A 23,698-nucleotide genomic window follows, 5' to 3' on the forward strand; every position below is an offset into this window, starting at 1 on the left:
AATGCGTAATGGGAAATTTTCTATGCGTATTTTACCCGGATACGCAGCTTATCTGGGCCTCTGGATGACAACTTCTTTTATTCACCCTGTATCACCCTGTTATAAAACCGATGCAAACAGACTCTATGTAGCAACCTTGCAGTGGAAGAATTACTGCTATTGTGGTTTCGATCCAGGTAACTTGGTTCTCAATAAAATGTTCTGCATCAGATACTCAATACAAGCCACAAATTCTGAAGCCAAACAATGTGAGGGTTGAAGCAATAAAGTTTTAACTACAGGCATTATTTCAGGGTACATGTGAAAACTCCATGTACTGAGATAGCGAGGGAGTGATGTTAGTTTCAGCAATATTTCAGCTATATGACGGCGGTCTGTTATTAATCAAATCTGGATCAGACAATCAACTGATCAAAAGGTCATGCAGCATGTACAATCAAGTAAACTTTTCATACTGTTGTTGAGTTTTTGCTTGTTAATGTAAGAAAATAACAAGCTACGTAAGGAAGTCACTGTCCTTGTAGAACCATGAACCTGCGATATTAATAGTCAGCTATCATTGAACACAACTTATAAATAAGTATGATGACCAATCACATGAATATGACAGTCTCAAGAACAATCCTCTGTCTCATGACTTCCTCTCTTTAATCTCCCACTTCCTCTTTCTAACACTGGATGATTGTAGCAGGTGACCCCTCGTGACCTGCCGGATCTGTGACCTGACCATCATCTACCTCCCATTCCAATACTGGACAACTACACCAGGTAACCTTTCGTGACCGGCAACATCGGCGACCTCAACCATCATCTACCTCCCCTTCCTATACTGGACAACTATACCAGGTGACCCTTCATGACTGGCAACATCGGCAACCTCAGCCATCATCTACCTACCCTTCCTATACTGGACAACTATTCCAGGTAACCTTTCATGACCGGCAACATCGGCGACCTCAGCCACCATCTACCTCCCCTTCCTATACTGGACAACTATACCAGGTAACCTTTTGTGACCCGGCAACATCGGGCGACCTCAGCCATCATCTACCTCCCCTTCCTATACTGGACAACTACACCAGGTAACCTTTCGTGACCTGCAACATCGGCGACCTCAGCCATCATCTACCTCCCTCCTATACTGGACAACTACACCAGGTGACCCTTCGTGACTGGACAACTATACCAGGTAACCTTTCGTGACCTGCAACATCGGCGACCTCAGCCACCATCTACCTCCCCTTCCTATACTGGACAACTATACCAGGTAACCTTTCGTGACCTGCAACATCGGCGACCTCAGCCATCATCTACCTCCCCTTCCTATACTGGACAACTATACCAGGTGACCCTTCGTGACCTGCAACATCGGCGACCTCAGCCACCATCTACCTCCCCTCCTAAAACTGGACAACTATACCAGGTAACCTTTCGTGACCTGCAACATCGGCGACCTCAGCCATCATCTACCTCCCCTTCCTATACTGGACAACTATACCAGGTCACCTTTCGTGACCTGCAACATCGGCGACCTCAGCCACCATCTACCTCCCCTTCCTATACTGGACAACTATACCAGGTATCATCCCTTCTTCCTATACTGGACCTGCAACATCGGCGACCTCAGCCACCATCTACCTCCCCTTCCTATACTGGACAACTATACCAGGTAACCTTTCGTGACCTGCAACCGGCGACCTCAGCCATCATCTACCTCCCCTTCCTATACTGGACAACTATACCAGGTAACCTTTCGTGACCGGCAACATCGGCGACCTCAGCCACCATCTACCTCCCCTTCCTATACTGGACAACTATACCAGGTAACCTTTCGTGACCGGCAACATCGGCGACCTCAGCCATCATCTACCTCCCCTTCCTATACTGGACAACTATACCAGGTAACCTTTTCGTGACCTGGCAACATCCAGGTAACCTCAGCCACCATCTACCTCCCTTCCTATACTGGACAACTATACCAGGTAACCTTTCGCGGACCCGGCAACATCGGCTGACCTCAGCCACCATCTACCTCCCTTCCTATACTGGACAACTATACCAGGTAACCCTTCGTGACCCGGCAACATCGGGCGACCTCAGCCACCATCTACCTCCCCTTCCTATACTGGACAACTATACCAGGTAACCTTTCGTGACCGGCAACATCGGCGACCTCAGCCACCATCTACCTCCCCTTCCTATACTGGACAACTATACCAGGTAACCTTTCGTGACCGGCAACATCGGCGACCTCAGCCACCATCTACCTCCCCTTCCTAAACTGGACAACTACACCAGGTGACCCTTCGTGACTGGCAACATCGGCGACCTCAGCCACCATCTACCTCCCCTCCTAAAACTGGACAACTGCACCAGATGACCACTCATGACCTGCAACATCAGTGACCTCAGCCATCATCTACCGTAACTCCCCCTTCACTGCCAACAGCCACCCCCATAATTACATCCATCAGCCGCCACCAGCTTGTGTCAGTCATGGGCTGTTTGCTGTCTCTCCTGACATCCCAACAAAGGGCACTGCCACTCAGTGTGCAGTTGTTGAACACTACTACCTACTCCTCCTACAGGGAAGATCCCATTGTGATCCTGACTATAACTTTACAGTCATCGTAGGTGGGTAATTTGGACAGACATGGGTTAAATCATGTCATGTGACTCTGACTCATGAACTTTTTAACTTATGCAGTGTAACTCTTCCCTATTCGCATGACTCGGATCCTTTAAACTTTAAACAGTGTGGAGTGTGTGAACTTAATTTACAGAAGGACTGTAGTACAGAGTCAGTTGCCCACATACAGTGCGCTTGTTTGTTTGTTGTTTAATGCCGCACTCAGCAATATTCCAGTGAAGGGACGGCAGTCTGTAAGTCTAGACCAGACGATCCAGTGAACAACAGCATGCACACAGATCTACACTACAGGGATACGATGACATGTGTCAACCAAGTCAGTGTGTCTGACCACCAGATCCTGTTAGTCGCCTCTTATGACAAGCATGGGTTGGTGAAGATCAATTCTACCCGGATCTTCACGGGTATGCAGTATGCACCCGGAGGCCAAGAAGAGTCCAGTATGTCCGTATAATTGGTAGGTTATTGGTAGATAAACATATATCATAAACTAGGAGGACATGTTTCTACAACAACTTCCAGGGGTGGAAATAACTTTAAAATTGCTAGTGTACTCCGGTACAGTGGCACATGTAAAATCACTTGCCCTGAAAAATTTTCCTTTATACCATCCGTTTTCTTGTTGATTTTTTAAATAAACAACATAATTAACATTGGAAAGTCAACTGGACAGCGGTACAGTGTGATATACAAATTTGCTTGCCCGACAGAAAAAAAACACTGGACTCGGACGTCGGGCAATGGGTTATTTCCACCCCTGCCAGGGTATGGCATGTATGTAGATATTTAAACCAGCCTTGGCAAGATGGTCCAATGGTTGATGACATGGGAAATCGCCATGCTGGGCATGCTGATATAGGCTTCAATAAAGTGAATAACCTTCAGATGGAAAATGATTCACTTCATGAGACACTTGCCTTCAAATACAAGCACTAATACTTAGATTAAGATCTACTTATCTAATTTGGAACCAAACCCGCCCCACCTCCACAATAAGCCAAATTCCAGCAATATGGCGGAGGTCTGTAAATAATTGAGTTTAGAGTAGAGAATCCAGTGATCAGCAGCATGAGCATCGATCGACGCAATAGGGATACGATGACATGTGTCATCCCAGTCACCAAGCCTGACTACCCTATCCTGTTAGTCGCCTCTTACGACAAGCATGGGTTAATGAAAATCAATTCTAACCCGGATCTTCATGCACAAGTCCAACTAACATATCATCTCTGAATGAACATATCTTACAGTTAATAAACAACAGTTGTTAAATTACCTTAATGAAACATAATAATAAGCAAGTTTCACTTTCCTGAAACTGAAGAAATCTAGACATGCCATATATTATAGACTCTAATCACGGTACTCGATATGCGTTTCAGGGTCTGTTTGATAGACTATCTTAGCGTTAAGAGAGCTTCGAAAATCTAGGTCCTGAATACCAGCCCTGTTGTTGTTAATACAAATCTTGAAAAGAATGAGAAAACAAAATAGTCTTCCACTCCTACATGCATTTATACATTTTCAAGAAAAAAATACAAAGAAAATTAATAATCTACGTGTCAGCCAGGTTTGTTGAAAAATGTATTATTGAGATGGGAATTATAGGGCCTTTTATCCCCAAACTATAAACCAGCTAAATGACATTCTATAATAGCTCTCTGATTTAGCATTACCAGTCATTAGAAGGTTTTATCAAAATAACATTTAGTTGCGCTAGTTAACACTAATAACAGGGAAGCCATACAAGGTTACGCCATTAGTACATTCCCTGTGAAATCAATGTCAGTCCTTTCACCACATGGAATGCGTGCATGTAGCAGATAAATTAAATGAACATAAACACAAGTGCATGTCTGAATGTCATTTATATGTCGGGTTCAACTCCAGGACTCTGGTTAACTTCTATGCCCTTTCCATTTAGCATGCATTTCATTCTAATTTTAGCTGTTTGTCACAATAACAGTTTTTGTTAAATTAATAGTCTTTTAACCAAAATCATGTTGATTCCGTTTATATTCTCCACTATCAACTCTGTGAAAAACAGTTTACATTACAGCAGATGCTTAACTGACATTGTCATTGTTACAGTCAGCAGTTGATGACTGCATGCATACAACTCACAAGATTTAATCACAGTTTTTACATACGACAAATTGATTACAGTCATATGACACCATTAGGATTTCGTAACTTCTTCTAAGTAGTATACACATGACAGACCTCTTAAGATTTGTTTATTTTGGCCATGTGTTTTCAAGCTTCAAGCAATATTTCAACGCCATCATGGTACCGGCACATGTTGTTTATAAATATTTGGGTTTCCTTTGTATATTTATGTTTTATGCTTCTGAAGTCTGGTACAGATAAACCTGCGGTTCTTGTTACCAGCCATTGTCACTGGGTTACAATGACATGAAATCAGCAACATCTGACAAAGTCATTACATTGTTTCTTAACACGAGCAAGACAAGTTCTAACTCAGGAACATGCTGTGATATCATCCTATCTCTCAGACACCTTTCTTCTCTTTAGGGCAAGTTCTGTATAAAAGCTGGTGACATAAGTACACGAAATCTAACTCGTTATCCATTCTACTTTATGATGGCTACAGATGCTACACTCTATAACCAGTCAAGCAGGTTCTGCTCATTAACAAACTGGTCGTGTCACTCTCCATCTTATGATGTATTGTTATGTAAACCAATTCAATATCTGTTAAAAGGGGGTGAGGTGTTTCAGAATCAAGCATGAAACACCATTTCACATTTATGCCAAAAAGAAAAGAGTTTTTAAAACATGGAAATTTCTATGTCAGTCTGACTGCAAACCAGTTTCTACAACACTGTTTGAGGAGATGGGCAGGTTCTATCTAATCACACCGAAGGCTTAACAAGACAGCACAACAAAGTAAACAGAATATCGTCATGTTATTAAATACCTGATATGTCAGTTTTCCATGTATTTCCATATCACCTGTTTTTATAGTTTGTTCAATGCCCAGAAATGATCAACATCAACATATGTTATCATTAATTTTCCAAAGTAATCTCTCTTAAAAAAATCTCATAGCTGTGACATCGAGATCGAATAACATACAATGCATAACCCTGAAATATGACTTAACAAACTATAATTTAATATTTATTTAATGAGGTATCAATTTGGCCAAGATGAATGGAAATCTGTTTTAAGGATTAAGGATTGAGAAAACAAGGTACCTTGCAAGTAAAGCACTCACACGCAGTGAAAAATCCAAACAATTTCTGAGATTCACTCCCTCTAATCCATAAGTAGTTTTGTAATATCAGCCTTCAATCTTAAATTAATTTTTTAATACCTGAAAAAAATAACAAATTGAGCTTGCATTTACTCAAACATTCCAAGAAGGTATCAACATCAAACATATCTTATCAAGCAACAGCTTGTACTGGGATACATGTTTCAGCTGCCTTGAAGGAAGACCTCCCAATGGCATCTGGTGCAGTGGAGTCCCAGAAGAGAGTCAGCATCTTGTTCCCCTGTACAAATACTACAGTCTCACGGAGGAAATGGGGAAATATGCAAGACATCTGTAAGCTACTTCATTATCAAAGGAAGCTGATAAGCAATTCATTGTTTATTTATGTGGGGACCATCATTGGGGAGGAGGAGAGATTTGTTTTTTAGATAACAGACACTAACCAGACCCGGTTCAGTTAGGATGTAAAACAATAATATACTGGTTAAAGAACACCCAGAGACTGTAGTTATTCTGTCCTGGCAGTGGGCAAAACACAGCTGTTCTTTAACCCATGTCGTAGGTATTTCAGGGTCACAGGTCAAATCATCATCTCTCTACAGAGGTACAGATAGGCTGCGTATCTGCGTAAATTATGCAAATATTTATGTGAAAACTCAATTCCTATTACGTCTATTGCGTACAAGTACGCTTGAATTTTGGTAAATACTCAATAAATGTGATCTTACATGCGTACACATGAAAATGTCAAATCTTAGCTTGCCTACTGGTGGATAGATAAAATAACTGAGGTATGCTGAGAGGCTCTATTTCAGGACATGAACTTGACAACTTGCAGTCTTTCTTAATGTTTCTCATATTACAAATCAAATATAAACAACAAAACCTAACATTTAAACTTTATTGTATTTTAAAAGATAATGGAAAATGGTAAAATACCCAATTGAGTTTGAGTGAAGTGAGTACAATTTATTTGGTTACTCAAAGGAAAATTAGGATACCCAATTGAGATGAACACAAGCGAGTACATAACTCATTGACCCAAAACGTATCTGTAGTTCTGCGTCTACCAAATAGTTAAGTGTTTTTATTACTAGACAAAAGAAATGTTCTAATTCATGCAATATATGGCCATCCAAAACAGCTTTGATTGGTAGGTTTCTCCATTTTTATATTAAAGTTTATCTATTTATATCTAGCTTATCTGGGGCGAAACACAACAAATTCAAGCCAGTAATAGAAAACATGGTGATGATGTTGATTAAGTTATTGTAACTGATGTTTATGTTAGGTCGGGGGTTCTAAATTAAGGTCGATCAAGGAATCAGAGACCCACATATTGTCCTTGACCTTACCTCAAAACACAAATGCATGTTCTTGGCCAAACAAGATACATCAATAATGGTCCTGAGCCTTACTGGAAGACACATGCTTATTGACTGTCTTACCAGAAACACCTATTTCATGTTACTGGCCTTACCATAAAAACCCATATTTGTTCATGTGCTTACCATGAACACATACTTGTTCTTAGCTCAGAGCTCAAGATAAGATTTAGCTCATGTGGGTACTGTACCCACTGTATTTTTTTGGAATGGGCGTTATGAATGTTGAGTGGGTATTTCATTTTGGGTTACCAACTGCTTTCAAATATGTGCGTATTTCAGTCATATTACTCACCTAAGTACTATGTCATTGAGTAAGTTTACAAAGCAGGTATATTCTGCCTTATGTCATACCTAATCAAAACCAAGTTAAATATAATGGAAATGATTTCATAAAAAATCACTCGTCCTATACTAACAGTACAACTTGATAGCAATCGATGTCATTTTCATTACGAAAGCGATTTTTATAAATATATTCCGTACACATTTGTTTTAAACTTTTTGCGTATCTAACATTTTAAATGCGTAATTAGTACGCAACAATTATTTTTCAATGCGTAATTGGAAATTTTCTATGCATATTTTACCAGGATACGCAGCTTATTTGGTCCTCTGCTTAGCTTTATGAGAAATACATTTCTTATTCTTGGAATTTCCAGAAATAACACTTTGAAACAAGCAGGATGGTTCATTTCATATCTCAAGAACTTCCTCAATTCCATCTACTTATGTACACATACAAGCCAATGACAATTTTAGTCAGAAAAAGACTTTTTTAGAAAAAACTTTTCAGCTGACATCATACAACTCACCAAAGAGTCTTCGAGTACTTTCAGTAATTACTGTCAATGATAACCCTACACACTAATTGCTTAAGTATCAAAACAATCTGGTTCATCTTATGGAAAATGAGATCTCTTAGTTCATCTTATTGAAAAGTGTGACTATTCCCATAACACAGAGATCGCTCCTTAACAAAGCAGTGCAAAATCTAACATCGCCTTGAGCAAATCATTATTTTACAGCCCACATTGGCGTTTTGAAGACATTCAATCAAGGACGAAAGTAGACATAGCTAATTAAGTAATTATGGCCTTCTTGATGTATGATGTAAGGTATTTGTGATATAACAGTCTGATCTCAACCACCCGAATACTCGGGGCCAATATTTGCATGCATGGCTCGTTAGCGTGAGCAGTCCGTGTTCAGAATAGTCTATTTCCTGTCTATAAATAAGCCAATGGGTGAGCTGGGATCCGATGTGGGTGGAGGGAATAAGTGTACTGAGTAACACATCAAGATACAATGTCACAAGTAGATCAATAAACACTGAGGTTAGACTGTAAGTTTTGCTTATTTTGTTAAGCCTGGCTCAACTGTAAAAAGAGATTTTAGTGCTGAGACCTCTTGCTCTGCCTTTAACATAGACTTACAATAGTCACAGCATCAAAACTGCTTTGTGCACGTGAGTTATTATCTCTTTCCATGTTTATCGACCAGATGGTATATATTTAACGAAAACATCACCCCATTTCCTTTGACTCCCTTTTCAGCAACAGCAGCCCATACTCATCCACTTTCCTGCCCCAGCCTATGCTCATCATCTTTTTAGGTCCAGATACCAATACTAGTCCCATCTTCAAAGAGACTTTAGTGTTCCTTCAAAGAACTTATGTTTTAGCTCCAACACAATTTCAGAGACTACATGATAGAGTATATGTGAGCATCACAGCCTTTTCTAGTAATGGTAGGAGTTGGTGTTCCAAAAGACAGCCATTAAATGCTTTTTGCTGGAAGGGGCCAAAATGACTAGAACATGTTGAATCAAGGTATGATGTAAGCAAATTATCACTCAGATTATATCATTTTACCAAAGTTCCAACAGAACTGGGGCAGTCATTACTAAAAAATGCTTACAATTCTCATTCAGCTTTGAGGCTACTAAGGGACCGTTCATAATTTATGGCTAGGTGGGTGATGATGATTTTTATGGATTTATGGAGAAGCATGTACAATGTGAATGCCCCCCCTCCCTAAATTTGATGTACAAAATAAGTGACCCCCCAGCATGTCATGTACAAAATCAATGACCCCCACATTCCCATAATTTCTAAGCATAATTTTAAACATATTGTTATGTACAAAATTGCTGACCCCCAGCTGCAAAGAACAAAATGGGTGACAACCCCCACCCACCCCCTTAAAATCATCATCACCCCCCTAGCCATAAGTTATGAACGGTCCCTAAACCAAGAGCAGCATCTGAATGGGCCTCACCAGGAAAGAAGCAGGCCGGGGCTGGGAAAGAAGTAGGGCCAGGAAATGAGTTGTATATCAGCTATGGATCTCACCTGTGTTCCACTGCTGCAATGATGAAGCCCTGAGATGCAAGCTCGAGACACAGGGTGGTGTATGTGGTCCGGTTTCCTCCCAAACCATGGGACAGTACTATCACTGGAAACTTCTTCCCGTTTTGCAGCACCGGAGCCTGCCACAATGCCGGGACATACACATCACCTGTCACAAACAGACACATCAGACATGGTAGTCACATCTTGTCATTAGATCTACATTCACATTGTAATCAGAAATTAGTTAAGCATTGCTTAATACCAGAACAAAGCATTCACATTGTCTGTCATCAGAGCAAGCATTCACATTGTCTGTCATCAGAACAAGCATTCACATTGTCTGTCATCAGAACAAGCATTCACATTGTCTGTCATCAGAACAAGCATTCACATTGTCTGTCATCAGAACAAGCATTCACATTGTCATCAGAACAAGCATTCACATTGTAATCAGAGCAAGCATTCACATTGTCTGTCATCAGAGCAAGCATTCACATTGTCATCAGAACAAGCATTCACATTGTAGTCAGAACAAGCATTCACATTGTCTGTCATCAGAACAAGCATTCACATTGTCATCAGAACAAGCATTCACATTGTCATCAGAACAAGCATTCACATTGTCTGTCATCAGAACAAGCATTCACATTGTCTGTCATCAGAGCAAGCATTCACATTGTCTGTCATCAGAACAAGCATTCACATTGTCTGTCATCAGAACAAGCATTCACATTGTCTGTCATCAGAACAAGCATTCACATTGTCTGTCATCAGAACAAGCATTCACATTGTCATCAGAACAAGCATTCACAAGCATTCACATTGTCATCAGAACAAGCATTCACATTGTCTGTCATCAGAACAAGCATTCACATTGTCATCAGAACAAGCATTCACATTGTCTATCATCAGAGCAAGCATTCACATTGTCTGTCATCAGAGCAAGCATTCACATTGTCTGTCATCAGAGCAAGCATTCACATTGTCTGTCATCAGAACAAGCATTCACATTGTCTGTCATCAGAACAAGCATTCACATTGTCTGTCATCAGAACAAGCATTCACATTGTCATCAGAACAAGCATTCACATTGTCTGTCATCAGAGCAAGCATTCACATTGTCTGTCATCAGAACAAGCATTCACATTGTCTGTCATCAGAACAAGCATTCACATTGTAGTCATCAGAACAAGCATTCACATTGTAGTCAGAGCAAGCATTCACATTGTCTGTCATCAGAGCAAGCATTCACATTGTCTGTCATCAGAGCAAGCATTCACATTGCCTGTCATCAGAGCAAGCATACATCAGACCCGTATTACTAACATTCTCATTCATAGCCATCATGGGACAGCCTGGTGGCCACGGCATTCACTTGTCAAGTGAAGTCCACTTCCAGTTTCCCATTGTGATGTTGCTGGAATATTGCTAACAAAACCTAAACTCACTCACTCACTCACAGCCATCACTGTGTGCCTTTATGAAAAACATATTTTTAAAAATTACATAAATATCATTACATATCCTCTTGGATATTCTTCCCCTTTTACTCAAAGAGTGCAAACTCCCAAACCACTCACTCACACAACAAAACACTCAAAAAGAACACCAGGCTGTACAACAAAACCCCCTCTGCTCCCAGCACCTGGCTCAACAGGTGACTGTGACATAACATCCTCAAGCTTATTCTCAGCAAGGGCCGTCTTAAAGAGGTGATGGCAAGATTCACAAACACATGGTGATGACCTTCACATTCTTCTGAAGCATTGTGGGATTTCTCCCAAGTCCTGAATTAAACTTACACCAACAGCTTTGACCCTTGGTTCAACTATGGCTTATTTCAAAAAGAGAAATGAAACTGTCTTGCTAGAGAGATGTACATCCCCTAACCCCAAGAATGTGTCTGTATCAAGCCTTGTGACTTTTACTCTAATGACTAGCCAATGTGTGAAGCCCATTTCTGGTGTCCCCAGCCGTGACATTGCTGGAATATTGCTAAAAGCAGCATAAAACCATACTCACTCACACACCAATGTCTAGGACAAAAGTTGGGATTTTTCAGTTGTGTTGACAAGAGGAGAAAATTGCAAAAAAGACATTAAAATTCCACTCACCTCCTAACCAATTGAACAGTTTTCCAAATATTTTTGGATTTCTTCCGAGAAAGTACATGTAGCCAATTCCATACTGGCGCCGAGGTATCCATAATGGCCACTGTCTATCTCGTTTCTGGAGGAAAAGCAGAAAAGTTTTCTATTGATACAAATCACATGCCAAATAAGATCACAGAATGAGATACTGAGTCCTGCTACTGACATGACTGAAAACAACCATCACAAGTCATATATCACTGTGAAAGATGCATAACCTGTCTAAAATTTCCAAACATTTGAGTCAATTAAAATCATTTCTTTTGCTGTGATCAGCAAAATTCCAATTTTGTTACCACAACCCGTAAAGACGGCCAATAAGGGTGATTGAACCGATCGTGAAATGATTGTCATCTAGAATGTCATACTTTGTTATCGCTATACAGACCTGCCATGATTTGAAACAATGATGAATATGTATCACAATACATTTGAAAAATACTGTATATAGAGTTTTCCAAAACTGTCATGTTTACAAAAGTGATAAGTCAAATTAGTAACTTCAGAAATTAGGGGCTGATTCCTGTGATTACAACAAGAGTAACCATTCAGGACCAGGTGCTTCTATAAAAGGACCAGACAATCCTGTGATCAACAGCATGAGCATCGATCTATACAATTGGTATACGATGACATGTGTCAACCAAGTCAGCGAGCCTGACCACCTGATCCCATCAGTCGCCTCTTACGACAAGCATGGGTTACTAAAGACCAATTCTAAGCCAGATTTTCACGGGTTTCTATAAAAGGACTACTCAGTTGTTGAAAATGTTAGGGACATTTATTTAGGTTCAAAACAAATTACTATTGACAGAACATATAGAATATATTATGTTCCATAATGCAATACATGCATGAATCATTATTTCAATAAACTGAAAGACAGCAGTCAGGCAAAAATGCATCATTACTGTGAGCATAGAATGAAGGCATCGCTCACTGTGACTAAACATTTGACTCGTGAAGAGGTGAGGTGAGGTGAAATTGGGTTTAACGTCGCGCTGGAGAATATTTCGCTCATATGACGACGTGCATGCGTGTGTATGTGTAGGTGCGGGGTAGAACTGGTCTTCAGCAACCCATGCTTGTCATGAGAGTGAGTGAGGTTTTACACCGCTTTAAGCAATATTCCAGCAATATCACGGCAGGCGACATCAGAAATAAGCTTAAAACATTGTACCAATGTTGGGAATTGAACCCAGGTCTTTCCTTATTTTAAGGGTGTATTAACGCTTTCACAACCAGGCTATCCCATTGACATGAGAAGAGAGGGGATCGGGTGGCAGTGCTCACTGACTTGGTAATGACACATGTCATCATATCCAAACTGCATAGATGCTCACTGTTGTCATAATTTATACGTGGAATATGGCTAAGTGCAAACAAACCAACAAAACATTCATCTCTCATGCATGTATTTGGGAACTCCATTGAGCGCTATAACAAAGTGACAAAAATGTTGCTTAGTCAATTCTTTGTCTAGAGAATAACAGTAAATTATCACTATACGTATCTCCTCCGAGTACTGTCTCATATATCTCCATATTTTCTTGTGCATAATGAACACACGTTCTCCCAAAACACAGCTGTGTGAAGGGCCACATGATACACAGAGACAAACACAGATTATTTATTTTTTCAACACGAGAAAGACATTTTCATGAATTATCATGTCTAGTATTCTTTCATCTCAAAATTCACATTTTTTTTATTGTCCTAGTTTGTTATCTCCTAATCTTTCATCTGGAAGAATCTTTTCACAGTGCATAATATATAAAATAGCACCTTTCTCTGAAATATAAGAATAGGATGTGTATTATACTCAAGCGTCCAACATACAGAAAACAGTTTTTTAACAGCATTTATTGCAATAACATTATTCGCAATGTTAAAACATGAAATATTTAAAATCCTCCACCCTATTTTTAATGTACAATATGACAAAGCTAATGGTTTAAAATTGAAAAGAGAAATATTATTATAACTCTCAATATATTTTAAAGTAATAAAACTGAACTAAGTGCAAAATTATCAAACAAACTTTCCCCCCAGAGCATTAACTGCCAATAAATATGATAGAATGAACATACAGAACCCTGGCGCAAATAAACATTAGAGCCTTGGGGCATGCTTCTCTGAGATGTCTTATAACATCATGTTCGTCATGCTCTTAATTAGTTTCTAATTGACAGCTAAATTATTAATTACATCATACAAAGTCACTAAACCCTGCGACATGATCATAGCAATGTTGGCACCAAATTGGGCTCGGAGGGTTTGGTTAGCCTTATAATGAGGAAGGGTGGTATAAACTGTCATACCGACCCAGCAGCTTCCTGACAAGTAGCTATGTAGTTGATTACGGAAATGTACAACCAATTTACCAAGAATATGACGTTCATAACACTTGCTGGACTGACAACTTGGTGTGTATCTTCAAAGGGTTTAACAGAGCTGATAACTGAACTGGATATGAAAGCCGCCATAATTGCCCTATGAAACATCACTTTGATCTTAAATATAACTTAGGGTGTTATATAATGAAGGTCTACAGAAGTAGAAATCCATGTGTTGTATATCAGTGATTTAACACCTGACATGTGATTCTAATTCACTGGGATAGAAGAGTTAACCGCAGCTGTTGGACATCTGAGGTCATTAAGAGCAGAATGGAATCATCAGAATCATAGAAATTTTGACTTTGTTTAAATATTTCAGTTCATAATAATTAAGCAGTTATTAATAAAAGACTGTGTATCAATACTATGATTTTCTCAGCATTTGCTTGTAATTACTGAATTTAGTTTATATTTTTTTAAATATCTTTTTATTACACAGACTTGATTAACCTATGCAGTTGTACTTTTAATGGAGACCTTTACATGTGTACCCTGACAGAGGTACCTTAGTGAAGAAACCTTCACACAGATATAGCAGCCAGATTGGAACTATACTCAGCAAATGGCAGTCCCAGGAAATTTGATTCAAACTGCGAAAACACTACTACAGTATTTGCTATAATAAGGGCCCTGTATGATGAAAGGACTATAAATGTGAATGTGCTTACTATGACCACTCAAAGTTAAATTTGTTTTAAGTGATGATGTTGAAATGAACAAAGTTAGTTCAAACATTCATAAAACTAATTTTTGTGTGTGCCCTCCTTCACGATATATATCCCCCATGCTCTGATGGGTTCTGTAACAAACTATGTCAATATTTGGTCATACTAGCACCCCTTGCCATAGGCCCATTAATATCTGCAAGCACATGTTGCTTGAATGTGTTGATGTTTCACATATGAGACAACATTTTGATGATGATGCAGGAATTTACCTTCAGTCCTGTATTTGAGGGTCCCTGGGACTCATGCTTATAATTTTCAGGGTTCCTGGACAACAAAATGGGGGTCCCAGACACATAAATATTATTACAATGTATTAATACTGTTTTGTATTGTGTATCATGATCAACACATTAATGGTTACAGACAAATGATACAATAACCCTGCTAGTAGCAAACTCAGCGATAACTTGATGAATGGATGCGCTAATAAATTTTGTTATCCATTATATGCTTATAATTTTCAGTGTTCTTCTGTCGGTTCCTGGACAACAAAATGGGGTCCCAGACACTTAAATATTATTAGTAATACTGTTATTGTATTGTGTATCATGATCAACACATTAATGGTTACAGTAATTAAACTGCAAATGATACCATAACCCAGCTAGTAGCAAACTCAGCGATAACTTGGAATGTTTACAAAAGTATTTGGACTTCTTAGCATCCCTGTGGATGCGCTAATAAATTTTGTCTCGTCCATTGTCAATTTTTATGTATATAGGACACAGGAATTCGCGTCCTGTAAATCCCGATGATGTTCCTACTTTATGTCAACTTTTCAGTAATGTTTCCAACTACTTGGTTTTAGCATATTTAAAAGAAATCAAACTGTATGAATAAATATAGATTCTTATATCAGAGATATTTTTTTGGGGGGGATGTGATACTTGACTGATATTTTAGTGATTTTCAACATGACTTTTATTCAGTGTATTGTAAACCGAAAGATATTTTCTTGCAGCGGATGGCTGCAAAATTGCTGATGCAGCGTTAAGCAATACTCACTCACTCACTCACTTTGTCATAGCAAAGGGTGTTTTGGAGACTTTTTTGGTCCAAAAGTTGGCTAATAGAAATTTATTGGTGCAGGTGTTTTTTACAGCAAAAATGTCATGTTTGGTAATTTTAACAGATAATTATCATGATTATTACCTCAAGACAATACCTAGACCTACACTGAACAAGGGCATTAGAACACCCAAGAGCAGTCCCACCTTAATTACATGTCTTGAACTGAATCCCAATACTCCAGATGTGACCTTTATTGACTACCAGCTTCACTATGAAATAACTAAATCAATATGACACATGACAGGTACTAATTGTTGATTACTCATCAACTCGTTTACACTCTGGCTTCTATCCTCCCTTTGTCCACATCAATGCAATGTAATGAAGAAAGAGCAAGCGTGACGTCTCAGTACCATTTTCCGAATGTTTCCCATTCAAAGGTTAATGTTCCATCTCAGTCAGTGCCTAGCGACACATCAACAGTACAAAGAACTTAATTAGTCACCTCGTTATCAGCTTCATTTGTTCACCTGGGTAGCTTCACAGGTGAGGTTCACATACTTCAAGCATACATGTGTTGCTAGATTGTGCCGGAACATGCTTCCATACATAATTCAATAAAAACATAAAAGGGCACTACAGGTACTCACAAAGGAAAGTTTGCTATTAGTGATCTGGATGGCCCACATATTCTTCAAAATTTAAAATTTAAAAATTTAAAATCTGATGGATAGATATTGACAGGATTCATCTGGGTGTTCACATGCACCAATGAAAATAGTGTTATTTACTGTTATCTATTTGCATATTTGTCATAGGGATAACAGACATGGTTTTACATTGTAACATTATGTTATAGTTAAAAGCTTTAGTAAACTGATATATTATATAATTAACACTGTCAATGTCAGATTTACAACTGTTTAACAACAAACCAAGAATCTGAAAAAGAGAGTAATTAACTGCTGGTAACCTCATACAATCAGATTTCTATGTACAACTGAGAAATGTGATTGTTCTACAGACACAAGCTATGGCACTGTTAGTTCAACGCCATGAGATGTTCCATTTCCTTTTGACCATTTTCTTATTCTTCTCTTTTCATGGAGTTTCCAACATTATAACCAGACATGTGTTGCTGACAAAATTCTTCTGTTATCATAAAAAACAAATTCAAGAATTTGATGACGGGTAAATGGCTAGAGTTGCCACCCCCACACACCAGCACAATGCTTGTAGTGAACCTCGATGTGAAACACTTGGGGGCGTCACGATCTCCATGGTACCACACCCAGGCCTATTGCATGGAGCTGCTGCAGTTACCACCCACTCCATTTTGAAAATGTTCAGATGTGAGCACAAAATCACTGTTCTGGTAATGATTATTGTTCTGTCATATTTAAAAGATATGTTCTTATTTATGGACAGTGCTGAATCTATTCATGAAAACATCACGTTTACAGTCATACTTATATGATAGGTTTTCTGCCAACAGCGAATACTTGTCTCCTGTGATAATAGTAACAATCTTAGTCAACTGGAAAACAAGACTTTGAAAGAAAACTTCATCAATATTTATGAACCATACTACCCCTTGAGACTGAATTGTGGTTTACTTCCTGAATATTCATTTATATCACTAAAATGTCCTGTGACAGGAGATAAAATACCATGAACAACATATATTGTTCGGTAAAAAACAATCCATTCAATCTGGGCATATTATTGCAGCCTAATGTTATTTCTTAACTGGTCGTCCTGCTTACAAATACACAGTCAGTGCATTGCAGCTCTCTTTAAGGTCAATAGTTAGTTGTCCACAAAATTAACAAGCCACTTGTTACAGAGAGCTGCTGTTAACATTGCATTAACAATGTGGACAAAGTGTTAACAAGTATGTGTTAAAAAGTAAAGTATGAAAAACTAATGCAACTTCTGTACTGAATATAAATCTGCACAACTACACATATTAGTACATTGTTGCAACAATGTTAAATTTACTTCTCACAAAGTTCCAAACTCCAGTCCTATATCACAGACTTCCACACTGTCATCAGAAATGAGCTGTTACTATTATATACCTTTGCTTGATTACAAATGTCTAAAAGTAACAATCTGATGGTACAAAGATGTATGAATTCCAGGCAAAAACATATTTGAGTAAACATATTTCATTCTTTGTCAGAGTCTGTATATGGTATCCTAGTGAAATATCCAGGTTAAAACTGTCAGTTATCTCTGTTGGATTTCACCATAAAACTTAAAATTGTCTTTGAAAGTAACAAGCTCACCACAAAGAAACACACATCGCCATGTAAATGCAATTATCTTCAACTTGACATAAAACCTCATTTCACTTCGTCCTTGATATGACCTCACCCAATGCCGTTAGGGTTAAAATGAGTGATTGAATATGAATTATGAATGGGCTTTAATGTCACTCCATTCCATACCCTGGGAATAAATAACTCCATTGACATGTCAGTCTAATTTACTAGTACATTTAAGTCTCCAATGAGTAAAACTTGTTCAGCATTAAGGGATATCCACTACATGCTTGTAATATTTGTAGTTTAATGTCACACTCTCAGTAATATGACAGCAGTTAGTACATAATGAAATCTGGACCAGACAATCATCATGAGCATTGATCTACACACTTGAGATATGATGTCCTCTTACATATTAGTCTGTCTCACAGTCCCTGAACCACATTATTTTCCCTTCTGTCCAGCCCTCCCTCGATGCTTAAGCCCCAAAATGAAGCAAGTCTAGATTCAGTTTCCAGTCTAAATCTCTCAACTCACTAGGGCTCCTTTCAATTAAATGGATTCATTTGTTACTGTCAACATTATATAGATTCAGGGACTGAGCATTAGTCTACTAGGTAAAATGAGAGCATCACTATGGGCACCTACATTGATACAATCAGCAAACTGAGAGGTTTACAGCATGATACATGTTTACATACCTTCCTCAAGTTAATTGCCATTTTATTGTTTATCTGTTTTCATTACTTATGTGCATGTGGAAGGGTCTGTTCATATATTTAAGGGGTAGATGGGGTGGGAAAAGGTCGTAGGACCATTTTTGGCAAACACCCCGACCCCATCCCTTTTGTTTATTTTAGCTAAAAAAGGAAATTGTTATTCGAAGGTGAAGTATTTGATAGAGGTTGATTTGTTGTTTTACGCAGCACTCAGCAATATCCCAGCTATATGGCGGCGGGATGTAAATAATCGAGTCTGGACCAGACAATCCAGTGATCAACAGCATGAGCAGCATGCGCAATTTGGAACCAATGACATGTATCGAGCCTGCATGACCACCCCATCCCATTAGTCGCCTCTACGACAAGTATGGGTTACTGAAGATCAATTCTAACCCGGATCTGCAGGGGTTTCCCTCTATAGTAACGTTTTGATAAAGTTTGTAACTTGGGCGTCAAATCTAGTTTTCAAGTTCAACGTTCCACAGTCCGACAGTTTCTGTGTTGACCACACCCGCGTTTGACGGTACCAATCACATACGCATATCTATCGGAAGCTGGGCCTTATCATAAGTAGATATTTTCCCACCAAGATGCTTGATCTGTGAAAGTTGAACAAGCACCGAGCTTCGTCTGTCATCCATAGCCTGCACTTGTTCAACTGAAAACATTCCTTTCATATGCCAATAAAATTATTGAAATGGCTGGTCTTCCTGGCTATAAACCTGCACCGTATCGTTTTTCCGGACGGGCTTACTCTGAGCCTGTCAGTGAAGACAGCTGACTGCAGTCTAACGGGTTCTATGAAATGTATACCTCAGTTCCCCGTTATAACGCGAATTGCGTACGCTGAGATTTTGGTTACTTTGACAAAACATGCGGATAGGAAAGGTGTCGCTAAACCAGTTTACTTACGTATATGTCAGTGTCGTTTGTTGGGTAAAATAACCTAAAGAAAGATCCATTTTCAGTGTGTCCACACATTAAATCCACAGTCCCCACAGTGTACGGACCTCTTCCCGGAGGCAAGTGTCGTCGAACTTTCCTTCTACCGTTTTCTTCCATCCTATGTGAGGATTTTCCTTCCATATCTAACCATTGACGAGGTGAGAATGGTGGATTCCCTCTCACCTGGCCCGACAAGTCGCCTCCGTCATCCACGACACACTCGCGGGAACTGTCTCGTTACTCCACCGGCCAAAACACAACACTGTTTCCAAAGTCGCTCAACTCTGACCCACCGTGCGGGGGCGGCCTTCACATTCCGGAGCCGGCAACCTTCACCTTGAAAGGAAAGTGCAGCGATTAACCTCTACAACCTGAACTTACCTTGAGGACAGTCCCCCGAGACGTGTTTCATGGTATTGCGACATTGCTATTTTATTATTGCCGGGTGTGAAGTAACAAGATCGATTGAAAGGAAATCTGAGCAGGAATGCTAATCATGGTAGAAAAATCGTTTCCAGCCCGCAGAGAAATGCGTATCAAAGCTGAAGTCGATAAAATGCAATAGGCTTATATGGGAAAAACATAACATATGAGCTCTCAGTCGTGTACACAAATATCCTGTATATTTAACCAAATAATTCAATATTTGGTTATTGGTCGTAACATTCAGAATTGCAGACACACCCTTCAAGAATGAAAAGATATTATTATAATAAACCAAAGTTAGACGGGCTCTAAAGTTAACGTTGTTCTAATATTTTCAGTAAAATGCCTATTTTCCACAGAACGACGCACATGCATCGAGATTTTAGCAGTTGATTGTTTTCATTCGTAGCTACTTGTTGAAAAATGTTTTAGGAAACATAACCGTTTTACAAATTATAAGTGAATGACATTTGTCTTTTAAAGTGTTTTTAAATGTTTTCCGATATCCCATTTTGTGTCTGTTATGTCACGCAATCTGTAAATTGGTTGCCTGGTTATACTACTACTGATGATGATGATGATGATGATGATGATGATGATTACTTATATGGCACAATTCCATACACGTGTCAAATGCTCTGTGCTAGAAGCTACAAAAACGAAACTGATTATTATGATTACAAAACGTTATAATTCACTAAATTTACGCAAAGAATTTGATAAAGATGTTTCATAGACTTTTCTGAAGAGCAATGTTTTTAGTAATGTTTAAAACTGTAAAGATAGTTCCAGGAAATATCGGGGCGGTGGGGTAGCCTAGTGGTTAAAGCGTTGGCTCGTCATGCCGAAGACCCGGGTTCGAATCCCCACATGGGTACAATGTGTGAAGCCCATTTCTGGTGTCCCCCGCCGTGATGTAGCTGGAATATTGCTAAAAGCGGCGTAAAACCAAACTCAGTCAGTCAGTCAGTCAGTCAGTCCAGGGAATATGACGCGCGGAGATGAAAGATCAGTGATCAAAGAATGTCAGTCCTGGTTTAAGGACTTGGAGGAGCAGCAACTGTTTTTTTCTGATATGAGGGTGCCTGTAGTTATTGTAGGTTTATACTCTGTGTGAAAACCACATTTATGTGCGTGTGTTTGTGAACAGAACAGACTTTTATTCTCGTAAATCATACAGAATGATATAGAGAACATACAATCGTTTATAATGCAGTAACATATGAGTGGAAATATTGGTTTAGAAATGACTAAGAACAGTTTTAGCAAACAGTGATAGTTTCAATAGGTGTGGGGTATAATCTGATTTCATAAGTTCATTTCGAGATAAATTTGTCCATGTGTGGATTATTGCAACAATAAGAGGAAGTATCTTCTTACGTTCAACATTAAGATGTGATCATGAACATGATAAAATATTCGTCACAAATAACATTATTTTTACAAATTGTACATGTTCTGTTTTCTAGATTAATATTAAACCATCGTCCCGTTTCAATGGGTAATCTATAATCAGAAGTTCTTAATGTTTGTTAACCAGATACGAAGTTTTGATGGGAGATCTAAACGATAAGGTTTGTGTTTGTGCGCGCCCGCGTGTGCGTGTGTATTTATATATAATCCATATATATAACAAAATTGGATTTCGTCCGTTAATCTGTTAGAACCTCAGTCTCCCAAGAAAACAGCTCGATTCCAGTTAAGCGTTGGACCGGAAGACCTGACTGTACATACAGCGTTTACCGCTAATCTGTCATTGCGCTGATCTCTAAGACTAATTAATCTCATTTAGTAATACGTAACAAGCCAATAATGCCCGAGTATGTGTTACAAAATACAAACGCTTTCAGGCCACCACCATGCATGATCACTCTGATCCTTCGTGTTCATAATACAGGGCAGTAGGGAGCCCCTATAATCTCTTTACAGATTAATTTTTGTGCATCAAACTATTGATATAACACTGTTTTAATGTGGATGGTGCCCCCTTATTAATAAAAGTTAACTACGGCCCTGTAATATAGACAGACTTAACCTTCGTTGATACAACGGACAGTTGATGACAGCAAATACACCATGAAGCTGTGCAGAGTTACGTCCCTTGCCAGGGTTGTAGGTTTCAGTCCGGGCCAGATTGACTCACTTGTGTGAGCTGTGGTTTCTCACCACAAACACCTAATGGGTTGCGCCCTATGTTTGAAATTATCTTTATTGCATACATGACGCAAAAACGCGGCGTGAAGTAGATTTAAAAACGCTTGTGTAATCTGACATTCTGTCTTATCTATGAAACGTTTTGGTCCCGACACTGCCCCGCATATTATCTTAAAAGAAAAAGAGAGGAAAAAATAAAGGTCATCAGATATCTGTCTCTTCCTAAGTCCTGCTCTGTATTCTGGTCCCATGAGCAAATCCGTTCTGTGTAATCCGACATCAACACAAGATGTAATTATAATCCGACATCAACACAAGATGTAATTATGATCCGACAAGATGTAATTATAATCCGACATCAACACAAGATGTAATTATAATCCGACATCAACACAAGATGTAATTATAATCCGACATCAACACAAGATGTAATTATAATCCGACATCAACACAAGATGTAATTATGATCCGACATCAACACAAGATGTAATTATAATCCGACATCAACACAAGATGTAATTATAATCCGACATCAACACAAGATGTAATTATAATCCGACATCAACACAAGATGATGACATCAACACAAATAATCCGACATCAACACAAGATGTAATTATGATCCGACATCAACACAAGATGTAATTATGATCCGACATCAACACAAGATGTAATTATGATCCGACATCAACTCAAGAAAAACCTTCCATAAACATTCAACCACATTGTGGTCGGTTTTCGTTTTTGTATTCTTGAATGACAATGTTCACTTTTAAGGTTAGTTGATGTTTTTAGTATACAATCTTCAATTAACTTTTCAGGCATGGTACAACAGAAGGGTTAATGGTTAATTAATAGGCTGGGTTTCAGACTGTGAGTCATGGAGGTTGTCTTCAGCCATGTAACCCTTTCTTATGTGAAACATACGAGCAGGAAAGGATATATACTGTCCACCTTTTGGAACATTGCATTTTTGACAACTTTCATATGCCGCTGTGGTAAATTATTTTTTCAATTTTATCATACATGTATTTGGATGATTTTTTTGTGTATTCTTTTTGTAAAGACAGGCAAAAGGTTCCCAGACACATTAGGAGACACACAAATGTTACGAGAGAAAAGGCATACAATCCCTCACATCAACACCGACGAAATATGTTAATAACAAACACACAAAGAATCAAAATTAAGAGTGGGTGAGTTTAGTTTTACGCCGCACTCAGCAATATTCCAGCTGTATGGCGGCGGTCTGTAAATAATCGA

General features: G+C 38.9%; 1 protein-coding gene across 2 annotated transcripts in view; it reads right to left on the minus strand.

The window, feature by feature from the left end:
- Window positions 1–20,129, minus strand: part of LOC124282603 (platelet-activating factor acetylhydrolase-like) — a 47,453-nt gene extending 27,324 nt beyond the window's left edge. Inside the window, exons 1-3 of one of the 2 annotated variants that reach the window (XM_046718625.1) lie at window positions 19,823–20,129; window positions 11,745–11,859; window positions 9,631–9,796 (exon numbers count right to left, since the gene is read on the minus strand). In XM_046718625.1, coding sequence (XP_046574581.1) covers window positions 9,631–9,796; window positions 11,745–11,859; window positions 19,823–19,996 — 455 coding nt within the window. In that variant the 5' untranslated portion in view covers window positions 19,997–20,129. Of the gene's footprint in view, window positions 1–9,630; window positions 9,797–11,744; window positions 11,860–19,822 lie in introns of those variants that run through there. The other variant, XM_046718624.1, reaches the window with a different exon arrangement.
- Window positions 20,130–23,698: the final 3,569 nt, after the last annotated feature.

The sequence above is a fragment of the Haliotis rubra genome, unplaced genomic scaffold, assembly GCF_003918875.1.
Source record: "Haliotis rubra isolate DU_JTF1 unplaced genomic scaffold, ASM391887v1 Scf30, whole genome shotgun sequence".
Classification (NCBI taxonomy): domain Eukaryota; kingdom Metazoa; phylum Mollusca; class Gastropoda; order Lepetellida; family Haliotidae; genus Haliotis; species Haliotis rubra.